This window comes from Nanorana parkeri, unplaced genomic scaffold, assembly GCF_000935625.1.
Source record: "Nanorana parkeri isolate BGI_ZX_2015 unplaced genomic scaffold, ASM93562v1 scaffold544, whole genome shotgun sequence".
NCBI lineage: Eukaryota > Metazoa > Chordata > Amphibia > Anura > Dicroglossidae > Nanorana > Nanorana parkeri.
Window position 1 is genome coordinate 353,165 of NW_017306812.1, and position 13,428 is coordinate 366,592.

The window sequence follows — 13,428 nt, forward strand, 5'->3', positions numbered from 1 at the left end:
AAGTTATAATAAAATTGCATAAACTGTTGCTTAGAAATATTGCCGAGATATAGTGGTAAGATCATAGGCTAGACCTGCAAGTCCAAATGTAAGACATTACTTTGGAGCTCAATGCTCAGTGCTTTTAGAATGCTTTTATCTTCAAATGTCACTATGCAGGCAATTGTAATAAGAAATTATTCGAAAAACATCTCTCCAGACACCAGATGCTGAATGTTCACAAACCATATAATGCAAGTTCCTGGACAGTGAATCTCTCATATATTATTAGACTCCTGGATGGTGGATTGACTCCAACAGCAAATGTCAAACTACTTGTGACTGATTGTTCTCGGAAGCAAGCAGTGTTTGTTGCTTATGTAGATATTCACCTCAAACAACGAACAATAATGTATATCATACATACTGTATATCAGAATGATCGTCGTGTTGAAGTATCCAGGCATGAAAAACACCATTTAGGAGCGCAGCGCTCGGTATTTTAAACTCTTTAAATGAATGCTGAAAATTGTAATTTATCGGATGTCAACATTCCACCCACAGTAAACAGTCTGCAAGTTGCATTTTTAAGGAAGCCAGAATGCATTGCCAGGATGGTCTAAACAGCAACTTATATATTACAAATATCTCCATATAGTCACCAGATACACAAAACAGTTAAATCCAATGAAATGTGGGCTTATGCTGGACTCTATTGTTTTAAATATAAAAGTCTGGACACAACGTTCATCAAATGTCTTTTCTTTATTGACCATTGAAGGACACAGTAATTTAAGAATTCTATTACAACCACCTTCAGTTAGCGGCTATCTGGATCAGCATATCCTCAGCAACTGCTATGGAGGCTGTACCTGGACCAAAGATTGTGGGCTAGCCTTCTGGCACTGGACTTTCCAGACCTGTGTGTACTGTTGTTTTTCTTCTGTTGACCTAATGGTTGCTGGTCTATTTTACTCATTGTTGGTTAGTGTGTTCTTTTTCACCTATTATCCTGGTGGATGGCTGGTTGGCTCTCCAGTCTCACTGGCAGGGGCCCATTCCTCCTTCAGTCAGGAGTTCCCCTTGGCAGTGGTTTCTTTTAACCTTCTCAGCAACTTCAGGTTGATCCTGTGTCCTCCCCTTGGTCATGTCCGTTCATCTGCCTTTGCAGAGGGGTTTTTTGACATCTAGTTTTATTTAGCACTAACTCCTTCAAATATCTCTGACACACGATATTCCTCTAAATATTTATGGGTCTATCAGTGGATGTTGGTTATCCCTCAGTTGGACTGCTTTTGGATGTCCTGACTAATAAAATTCCAAAAATTCCTCAATGAACAATAAAGAAAATAAGATTTTTGTACTTACGAGTACTCGCCCAAATACTCAGCATCGGCACCGATACTGTCCAGCCTGCCCTCGGGCCTAGGCCTGGGGGTCAAATACTCAAGTGCAGAAAGTGCTCTGTTAGGCCTCAAGCCTGGAGGAGGCCTTTGCTGCTGATTTAAGGAGGAGAACCAGGGAAGCTGATAGCTGCTGGAGGTTAGGGTTGCCACCTTTTCTTCCATCGAAACCCGAACACTCTAGCGACACACAGAAATTTTCTTGGAAGAATGAGTTGTGCCTTTTTCATATGTAAATAGCGCCACCCCTTCATATTTAAATATCACAGTTGAGACTATTTTCAGTGGGGGGCCAGTAGCCCCTATCTTAATTTTGGTTTCTCCTGTGTGCCTGACATCTTGTGTCCGGGTTTCTGCTGCCATGAAACCCGAACACAGCATTCAAAACCCGAACTGTCCGGGTGAATCCTGGACAGGTGGCAACCCTACTGGAGGTGCCTGGAATTAAATGGACCTCAGGGTCAAGTCAGGTGTCTCTCCTACTGAAGATTCTGTGCCAATCCCTATTTAACGGTTGCTCATATACTCACAGTCAGCTAGTGCTCCTATTGAATCTGCACTGGAATTCTGAAAGGGGCCCGTGAGTCTGGAGTCTGTCTATTTTTCTCATGGATGTCCTAAGCCCTATACCATATATCTTCCAGCTTTGATGTTATAATAAAGTTCTTCAGCATTATACTTCTGGCCTGGAACTCAGCTCTGTTGGTCACGGGAAGAGTGTGGTTAATGCTATTGGGGCAGCTGGTTGCTAAAATCCCCTAGACAGGCTATGGATGACCCGGGTATTCCAGCAGCTCCTTAGGGGGTGCACTACAATTTATATAGTGATACATGGGTTGGATTGTCATCACTGAAGCCTCTTGGCACACAGCTATTGGCAAAATCTGGTAGGATCAAATTTCCTTGTTTTTGCCCCAAGTTACACCATTGCAGTATACACCAAAACATTAACACCCTCACGTAACGAATGTATTAATAGATGCCACATCTCTGCTAACTCATTCATACATTTGGTGAGTATATTGTATCCAGAAAACAGATGTAGGAATACCTTATTATCTGCACTGCCATCTATCACAGATTGTATATGTTCATTCCAAGCAATCAAAAGCGCTATAGCAAAAAAATCGCCGAGTGGCATATTTGGTAAATTATGACGAGAAGTTATTTCATAAATCACTGACTTTGTTCAGTCGCACCTTTTTGGAACCATTTCCCATAAAGAGACGTCCACAGAAGCGGTCAGTGCTGCATGAAATACGAGTAAATGTGTGGAGGATATAATGGAACAGATGTATCAGCAGGTTAAGCTGTCCGAAAGTATAGGGTGCAGGCACCAATTACCAAATTGTAATTGATGATAACATTCCGCCTTTTGTCTGCAGCCGAAAATTGGCATTGCACGTCTAGTCGAACTTGTTTTTAGATAGAGGGCACAGCTGCTTCTACCGTAATGTTGGCCATCTGGCTCTTTTCTATGAAGTTTTACATGATTATACTATATTGTGCATATAAAAAAGCTTTCATTTCTAAAGGGTTGGTACAGTCAGCAGCTCTACCTGGTTTTTTGATGTCCTACCCCTTAGATCTTCAGCATCTAGTCACATGACCTCAACATGGGTCAGTGCCTTTGACAACTTGTGTTGCACAGTCCCTCCACTCTTTGTAGGACAGACGCCAAGTCCCTTCCTTGGCCTTCAATAGGGTAGCTAACCATGCTTGACCCTCAACAGCAAACCTTTAGGGCTTGTTCACACCAATTGCGAAGCTTTCCAGAGCGGTAGCCGCTGGAACGCACCGCTCTTGGGTGGGAGGGGGCGTGGCAGTGCATTGAAGTCAATGGCACCGCAGCCACCCCCCTCTGCCAGCAGTGCGAACGGACGCGTGGCAAAACATTGCGTGCGTTCCGTTCCACTGCAAATGCAAAAAATGCTGCTTGCTCAATTTTTTGCGTTTGCAGTGGAACGGAACGCAGGCAATGTTTTGCCACGCATCCAATTGAGGGGGGGCGTGGCTTTGGTGCCATTGACTTCAATGCACCGCCACGCCCCCTCCCATAATTGAACGCAGGGGGACGTTTTGTGAGCGATTGCGGTGCGTTCCAACAGCTCCCGCTCTGGAACGCACTGCAATTGGTGTGATCAAGCCCTCAAGGAACCCGAATGCAGCTGTCAGCTTGCAAAGATTTACCCGGCCCTCTGAGACGGCACAGTGCCTAATTTTACAGCCAGTCCCCTCACATTTCATCTCTGGGGCCACACCTTACCAGATCTCCTTCCATGATGGGCATGAGCCAGCAAACTTAATGACAGCTCATAATCACTTCTATAAAAAAAGGGGGATATGTATAGAGTGCCAATTCAATAAAGTAAAAAATACCAATTTGAGCCAAAGTTTTTCTTTACTGAAAATCCAGTATTAGCATCGACCCCTTTTCGGGGGACAAGATATCTCCACCTTCATCAGGGCTGTAGTGAGTAAATGTAGGTAGGAATATGCTGAAATAAGGCTGTTAGTTAAATGAGTTGTAAAGTCCCAGCATATACTATTCCATTATGACATCAGCATTGTAATAGGAATGCATACTGGATTTGGGTTTGATAATACAATCAAAGCTTATGTAGCGCCCTCTAAAATGTCGCTATTCAATTTAGAGTTTCCTGGACTGTAATCAGTCTAGATACTGATTATACAGAGCTCTGCATTCTATAGGTGTCCCTGAGTCTGCTGGATTGATTGCTCCTCCTGTTGCTGAGGAAAAGGGAGCCTTGGCATACAGTGAGGGAGGATCCACCCTCAGGTTATGACTATGCACATGACTCTAGCCAATCCCTGAGTAGGATGACGCAGAGGCATGGTTGAGGGCAGGTAATAAAAGGTCTGGGGACACTGTGGAGAGTTCTCTTCCCCCTAGGGGCCTCGCCCTAGGAGGTCTGTGTGAGATGCAGGAAACTGGCCTGGGCCTCAGCACATAGCAGGTGCTGAGGGACCTAGAGGCCTAAGGATACACTGATACTTTGCTGGGCCCATGCACGTGGCAGGTGATGGGTGCCTTGTTCTAAGAAGATACTACCACTAAACTGGAGTGCTCCTTGGCAGTTGCTGAGGGCACAGAGATTCCAGATCCTGTTGCTAAGGAAAATACCTGATGGAAGCTGGGTCGGGGAGGAGTCCGCTTGTTGAGGGGTACCGCAGAGGAGCTGATGAGAGCGTCCGTCTGGACCCACAAGGGAGATCCCACACCCTATTCCAGGTATCTGTTCACTACTACTATTGGTCTCTGGGACCAGATCACAGTGCTATCGGCCTTAGCGGTTGCTAAGGGAGAAAGCTGTCCTCCGAAGTATTTCCAAGGGCATCCTACAGATCCTAAACCCTCTCTCTCCTATTGATGTTGCAAATAAATACCCTAAAAAGACCCTAAGACTCGAGCCGTTCTGTCCGTGAGTGTCGGTGTGCTGTTGCTGATCAAAGGGGACTGGTAGCTGGAACCAACAGGTAGGAGAACCCATTTCAATATTCAGCGGCTCCTTCGGGGGTGAGCGCTACACGTACATGAAAAAATCCCTTTTATGTAGGGAGCGCCGCCTTCTGTCTGCCCATCACTTCCAGCAACTTCCTGGATTCCCAGTGTGCTTTGTGTCTCTTTCCCTGAAGCCTGATGTGATGCAATCTCCATTTCTCAAGCCTACATATCCCATCATGCACTGCTTCCAGCAAGCAATGATAATGATACATTGTTCAGACTTTGAGTTGTAGTTTGGACGGCAAGAGAGGTGACACAAGGAAGTGCATATTCACAGGGCTGAGTGAAAGGTTGTCAGTGCATTGAGGAAGTACATCCTATGGGCATCTTCAATAAGTAAGTTTACAAACTTCTTGATCGATGTGGTTATTAGGAGCGGGATAGGTGTTGGTGATGATTGAGCACATGGGAGCGGGGTAGAAGAGACAGTGCCACCAGGCTCTGCATCCCCAGCTCTTAGCAACCTGGGACGTTCTGGCTGGCTTCCCACCCAGCTCCTGGAAACCAGTGACATCACTGGTTTGACAAAGCCCTGAGCAGTGTGTGGCCCTTTTTGGGACCTCCCTGACTTTTGTTGAAGGATCCACTCTAAAAATTCCAGGCCGTACAGTGACTGCAGCCAACCATCTTGTTTGGGTATTCTGACGGTGGCACATGGAATACAATAGCCCACCAGAGGTAATTCCTCCTATCCCCGATGTGTAGAGTGGATGTGGCATCAAACATTTTTTTCTAGGGGTTGAATGAGAGAAAACAACTGGTGTATGGCCAGCTTAATTGTACTGTATGTGTGTAGACATACTAGATGGGAAGACTAGAGGCAAAGACTACTCACACCAGATTTGAGTAATTTGTTCCCTCTCAACAAGTATAGAGAATTACATTTTTGTTAAACAAAAAGTTCCCCATCTCTAGTTTAGGCCCCATGCTAAGCTACGCGATCCGGGATTGTGCGTCCCGGGTGCTGTGCGGTCCTGCACAATGCAGGCCATGATTGCCGCGCAGCCTCATTGCACAATTGAGGCCATGATTGCCGCGCAGCCTCATTGATTTCAATGGGGTGACATGCGCGCGGCAATCGGAGAAAAAAGGTACATGTACCTTTCTTTTGCGACACACGATTTGTGTTCAGAAGCACGGGTGGAATCGCGGCAGGAAACTGCGCAATCCACCCACGGTGCGATCGGTGCACACCTAGGCGACTCCTGCACGATTGCTGTGCGGGGAGGTGTCGCTTAGGTGTGCATCAGCCCTTATAAAACATACCCCCCTCTCCATTTGTCATTCCCCTGCTTGCTAAATTAGGCATCGTCGGTCCGCCAGATATTGGCTACCGACAATAACTTCAAAAAAAATTGAGACCGCGAATGACATCATCAACAAAACAATCAAACATTCAACACATCCTCAAACACACCCTCTAATTATTTGCAAGCAAAATCTGCATCTTAAGTGGGATCTCACAGGGGAAGAAGCGGGCCCGTGTATTCATTCGTGGCTGAAGATTTAATTAAAACACAAATCTTGATTTTAATTAGCGAGCCGGTGTGTTGTGAAGTGTTATTAGCTGATGTGAGGTCTATCGTGAAGTTCATTGTGGAGAGAAAGGAGGAAGATTTAATTTGGCTCCTGGTCATGTGTTGCATAAGGGTGGCGGCTAAGTAGCGGCGGTGATGAGAATGGTCGCCTTAATTGCGCTATTCGTTGGAGATAAAGGTGGGCGTGGATTATTTTAACCCGCGGCCCGTAGGTGGCTCCTCAATGTTCAGTTGAGAAAACAACTATTTTCTGTAGAGCCAGTCTTTTTTTCTCTGCCAAAGCCCTCGTGCAGGATATCTGCTTTGCTCTAAAGACTGAGCCCCCGTTTCTTAAAGGGGTCTAGTTATAAACATTTTCATTGCTTATTTGTCCAGCAAAACTTCATGTACGTTCCTCCTGTGCAGGATCCAGCTGCCCATGATGCCCCACACTCACATGAAGTGGGCTGAATGACCCTGGGATTCAGAGGACCAGAGCTAGATTGCAAAGCACTGAGTCTGTGCAGCGGTGGACCAGCCCAGAAGAGGACAGGGGAATACTCTTGTGGGCCCAAGTATGTGCCCTTAGGGCCCATTCACACCACATTCAGATCATCTCCAGACCAGAGCAGATTGTTTCCAGATAGGGTTGCCACCTGTCCAGGATTCACCCGAACAGTTCGGGTTTGGAATGCTGTGTCCAGGTTTCATGGCAGCAGAAACCCGGACACAAGATGTCAGGCAGACAAGGGGCAACCAAAATGAAGATAGGGGCTACTGGCCCCCCACTGAAAATAGTCTCAACTATGATAGTTACATATGAATGGGCGGCAATTTTTATATATGAATAAGCCGCGACTCATTCTCCCAAAAAAATGTCCACGCGCCGATTGAGTGTTCGGGTTTCGCTTGAAGAAAAGGTGCCAACCCTATTTCCAGACTCAAAATGCATCCTAATGTATCCCTATGCTATTTCTGGCCTCTGTTCACACCAGCGCAGTCTGTTCCAGACCAGACCAGACCAGAAAAATACTGCATTTCTCATTTTGTTTGGTCTGCGGGCAGGTTCACACCATTTTTTTGGACCGATCTGCTCCGGAAAATGGGGTGAACCTGCCCTAAAAAATGAGGTAAGAATTACCTAAAGGGGGATCTTGCCCAGTCTCCTAGTAGAAACTAATAGATGGAGCTGTAAGATTCTACACATCATACATCTTCGCCACCTAGCTGATGGGAGATGGCAGCAGAGTACAGTCAAGTATCCGGGCCCTGTGGTATGTAGAAGGAAGAAAAGACCGGTGTTCTATCAAAGGTTATGACTAAGTTGGAATGTGTGACACGGTCACGTGGTCACACATTTTAACATAACCACGCCCACTTTTTCGGCGGTGGAATATGGGACCGGCAAAAGGTGAAGAATTCCAAGCTTTCTCAGTTGTTCTAGGGCAGATCGGCATCGCAGATCGGCATCACAGATCGTATGTGCAGGAGAGCCGATCTGCCTGGAACAGCTGATCAGTCCTGAAATGTCACTTATATCTGACTTTGTGGAATGTGAGATCGCAGTCACAAAGTCGGATAGAAGTGACATTTCAGCTGTTTCAGGGCAGATTGGTTCTCCTGCTCATACGATCTGCGATGCCGATCTGCCCTGGAACAGCTGAGAAAGTGTTGGAATTCCTCACCTCCTGCCGGTCACTTATTCCACCGCCGAAAAACTGGGTGGGATTACGTTAAAATGTGTGACCACATCACTGGTCACACATGCTAATGCAGTCACAAACTTTGATAGAACACCGGCAGTGTGTATGGGAAGTGGTTGCCCTGGCTGTAATTGACAGCTTCCTAGGTGCCTGGGCCACCTACCTCAATGACATCTGTGGAAGCCACCGGCACATTGTGCTGCGGGAGCCCACGCCACGTCTTCCTGCCTGCAGATAGAGCACCTGCTAATGCACAAATATACAGCAAGAAGTTTTCAACTAAAGTAGTAAACTTGGGATGGATTAAAACACAATCTCTGGATTTTTTTTTTAAAGATGCTTCCTCACCTGTTACAAAAATAAAGAATTAGATAGACAGGCAGACAGACAGACAGACAGACAGACAGATAGAGATCAAACTATGCTAATCTGTACAGTGAATACCACAGGTGGAGATGATACGAGAAGGTGGACGTAGGCTTCATGATGGTGGCAAACACCCAAGCTGAACTATTTTAGCGCACTTTGAAGGTGAACTGATAAAAAACCTGCAGCTACCGACAAGAGATGCTTTAAAGTGGAATTATATTGGAGAGATGGAGTGGCTGCCAAGATTTACTGGTTAGGTCGACCTTCTTGTCAGCTGCGATCACTCTGTTATGAGGCAGATGATCATTGTCATTAGGAGAAAAGAGTAAGCTTCCCATACAGAGTCATTGTAATAATGATAATGAGAGGCGATGGGAAAGGTTATTACAATGCTTGCACGACTGAGTGAACCCTGTACGCCCCGCATCGTCCACAGATACTTCCGCGACCTTTCCAGTGACACCATTGAGATCTGCTCGGTTCACGAAGCTTCGCAAAGAGCGTTTAATACAAGGCAGGCGTTACAGATGATGTGTGCGCTCAGGAGATCAGGAAATGTTGGGTAACATTGTTACATTATGTAGCAAACTTTAGTGGAGACTGAAAATTAAATTATGAATTGCAAACACGGAGCACAAGACGGAAAACGGCTCTGTTTTCAGTTACTCATCCAGGCGTGGCCAGATTAACTCTCTCTGCTGCCCCAAGGCCAGGTTCCTCAATGAGCCCCCTACACGCCAACCCTACAGTAGGGCACAGCAGGTATAAAGACCCGGGAACTTAGCATAGGGATGGTGGGAACTCCTCATAATGGGCACAGCAGGTATACAGACCCGGGAACTTAGCATAGGGATGGCGGGAACTCCTCATAATGGGCACGGCAGGTATACAGACCCGGGAACTTAGCATAGGGATGGTGGGAACTCCTCATAATGGGCACAGTAGGTGTACAGACACAGGAACTCAACATAGGGTTGGTGGGAACTCCTCATAATGGGCACAGTAGGTGTACAGGCCTGGGAACTTAGCATAGGGATGGTGGGAACTTCCCATAATGGGCACAGCGGGTATAAAGACCCGGGAACAGCATAGGGTTGGTGGGAACTCCTCATAATGGGCACAGTAGGTATACAGACCAGGGAACTTAGCATAGGGATGGTGGGAACTCCTCATAATGGGCACAGCAGGTATACAGACCCGGAAACCTAGCATAGGGATGGTGGAAACTCCTCATAATTGGCACAGTAGGTGTACAGACCCAGGAACTCAGCATAGGGATGGTGGGAACTCCTCATAATGGGCACAGTAGGTGTACAGGCCTGGGAACTTAGCATAGGGATGGTGGGAACTTCCCATAATGGGCACAGTAGGTGTACAGACCTGGGAACTTAGCATAGGGATGGTGGGAACTTCCCATAATGGGCACAGTAGGTGTACAGACCGGGAACTTAGCATAGGGATGGTGGGAACTCCTCATAATGGGCACAGTAGGTGTTCAGACCCGGGAAATCAGCATAGGGATGGTAGAGACTCCTCTTAATGGGTACAGCAGGTGTTCAGACCAGGGAACTCAGCATAGGGATGGTTGGACCCCTTATAATGGGCACAGCAGGTGTACAGACCCAAAAATTAATTGTAGAGATCTCACCAATAGTGTCCTCAAGAAACAGAAGTGACTCTCAGTGGGTATATAAATCTCCCTCATCTACAAAACACCTACATCATTATTTCGGGTGGGCTTTAAAGGAAAAGAGGGGCCGTCATATTTTTGACGTTCTCAAGGCTATTAAATTAAGCCACGGAAACATATGGCCGCTTAGCATACAAAACGACTTCTTGGCTGCTGGCACTTTAAGCACATTTAAATAAATTTGATTTCAGAAGTTTGAGTTTTCCAGTCCGCTTCTCCAACTTCAATAAAAGCTCAATCAAGGTAGTCGGAAATGAAACTATTAGAATGAGCAAGAGAGTTGAAAATTCCTAAATGAATGTGTCGTCAATTGTTCTGCAAAGACGGATCATTCCGAGAGTGAATGTCAATGAGGAAAAAGTGAGAAGCGAAATGAGCAGCTGCCAGGGAAAAGTGACAAATGCCTTCCAGCGCCTGATTATATGAGGGATGGAGGCGAGGCTGCGGCCATATTTTATTTTATAGTACTGTAAACACAAGCAACTGACAGTAGCGCTCACTTCTCAAAGTCAGGAAAGGATCCTATCGCTATAAACCGCCGAACGGAGAGCAGAGCATTGTATGACGTTCACCTCGGAGGTCCTACTCTGCCCAGTTATTGGCCAAATGTGGCCACAGAGGGTGGAGATGGGGTCACGCTGCGGTTCATTGTGCTCACTGTGCTCCACCCAAAGCCAAAAAATGCTTCAGATTTCTTCATATTTATAATGTTTTCCCTGTTTTCCCTCCCCAGTGCCTTCCTTCTGGGGATTGGTAAATTCCGCCTGGAATCTATGTGCGGTTGGGAAGAGGCAGTCTCCTGTCAACATAGAAACCAGCCATATGATCTTCGATCCCTTCCTGACATCGCTGCGCCTCAACACCGGTGGAAGGAAGGTAAGTCCCTGCGCCACCGCCGAAAAATCAATCTCAACCGTTGTGCAGAAATGTTTTATTATAATAATACTGAGACACTCTGATCACACAGATCTCTTAAAGCTCAACTCCGGGATGAGCGAATATTGTCCTCATACAAGAGTCCTGTGTATTCTTCCCTAATCTTAGTGAGCTTTGTATATTTCTTCCAGATCTGTGCAGTAATTGGAGCTTCCTGTAACAAAGACCGCTCACTGCTGCTCTCTCTCATTGTGCCAGGTGACCGGTCTTGTCTCCGCCCCCTCCTGTAACAAAGACCGATCACTGCTGCTCTCTCTCCTTCTGCAGGGTGACTGGTCTTGTCTCCGCCCCCTCCTGTAACAAAGACCGCTCACTGCTGCTCTCTCTCCTTCTGCAGGGTGACTGGTCTTGTCTCCGCCCCCTCCTGTAACAAAGACTGCTCACTGCTGCTCTCTCTCCTTCTGCAGGGTGACTGGTCTTGTCTCCGCCCCCTCCTGTAATAAAGACTGGTCACTGCTGTTCTCTCGCCTTCTGCAGGGTGACTGGTCTTGGATGGGACCATGCAACATGGCTGGGGGGACAGTCATCCAACACTCCCAGAAGGGAAGATACTGAGAAGTACAGGGCAAGAGAAACACTATTGGGCATGGCCATACATACAAAAAAAGAACAGATACTGAGAATGACACCCGGCATACAGAACAAGGGAAGTGGTACTGTGCAGAGTCCATACACACAGAATAAGAACAGATACTGAGAATGACACCCGACATACAGGACAAGAGAAGTGGTACTGTGCAGAGTCCATACATACAGAATAAGAACTGATACCAAGAATGACACCCAGCATACAGGACAAGAGAAGTGGTACTGTGCAGAGTCCATACATACAGAATAGGAACAGATACCGAGAATGACACGCGGCATACAGGACAAGAGAAGTGGTACTGTGCAGAGTCCATACATACAGAATAAGAACAGATACTGAGAATCACACCCGACATACAGGACAAGAGAAGTGGTACTGTGCAGAGTCCATACATACAGAATAAGAACAGATACTGAGAATCACACCCGACATACAGGACAAGAGAAGTGGTACTGTGCAGAGTCCATACATACAGAATAAGAACAGATACTGAGAATCACACCCGACATACAGGACAAGAGAAGTGGTACTGTGCAGAGTCCATACATACAGGATAAGAACACACAGGAAGGAAGTAGTACTGAGCAATGCCGATACACATATGAGACATAGTACTATTGTCTATGATGAGTCCTGAATGGAAGTACAATGTCTCCGTACTGCAGGTCACATGACCCTCTGATCTACGCATCAAAAATGACATAAAAAACACCAAAAGACGCTGTTTTCCGTAAACCCTTCAAAACGACCATTTCATTATAAATTCCTCCCGGTATCTGGTAACATAGTAACAGAAAATGGGAGATTAGCGCGCGCTCGCCATCTGTGCGGATTAATGCTCCTAAAACAAAGCGCTGCAGATGAAAGAACGGATTTGGAGATGAAGGATAAAAATATCAAATAGTTGTTGATTTTTCGCCCAGTGGGTTCACTCCTAAAAATTGGAATCGCATTACTTGGGGGACGGAGGGGGGGCGTCTTCCTCGCTACAAAAAACTTCAGCGACGGGAATGCCGGAGATGAATTTGTTTATTAGTGAACACGTAATCGAATTGTACATGATCAGGTTTCCAGCCAAGATTCCAAGGGCCGGGGATACCAAAGTTGACGTTTCGGTATGGAAGAGTTAAAGGGGGACTCCAGGGGGAAATTTAAAAAAACTTACCCTTGCAAGTGGGGCTACCCCAGCCCTGCAAGGGTTAAGTCTGACCAGTATGACAAGAAGACATTTAAAACGTTATTGCAGTTGTAAAGAAAAAAAATGGAAGAACGTTCATTTTGGCATATATTCACACAAAGCGAACGTACACAGGGCAGATTTTTTTTATAAACAGACCCCAAAGTGTGTGTGTAAATCCCCCAAGCAATAAAAACGTGGCAGGTTGGACAGTGGGCAAGAGGTAAGTTTCTAAAGCTGGCCATATGGGTCTCAGATCATACAAACGTTGAGCTATGGGTGGCCCCGGGCAGTGGCGTCACAAGGGGGGTGCGGCCCGCACCCGGGTTACACCCTTGGAGGGGTGACACCAAAATTACTTACAGTCATTTTGGTGTCACCCCCTCTGAAAAGTCGGGCACTCGGTCACGGACCGAACACCCAACAGTATCAGGAGAGTGGAGGGGACCGGCGGCATACCTTATCCCACCGGGTGACTGTCCCCTCCTCTCTCTGCCGGAGTCCATCACCAAGATGGCGGCCGGCAGGTACCAGAAGAC

General features: G+C 46.5%; 1 protein-coding gene across 1 annotated transcript in view; it reads left to right on the forward strand.

Moving 5' to 3' along the window:
* CA10 (carbonic anhydrase 10) overlaps positions 1-13,428 on the forward strand; it is a 133,968-nt gene that overhangs the window by 90,390 nt on the left and 30,150 nt on the right. Inside the window, exon 3 of the mRNA XM_018561784.1 lies at positions 10,921-11,063. Coding sequence (XP_018417286.1) covers positions 10,921-11,063 — 143 coding nt within the window. The remainder of the gene's footprint in view (positions 1-10,920; positions 11,064-13,428) is intronic.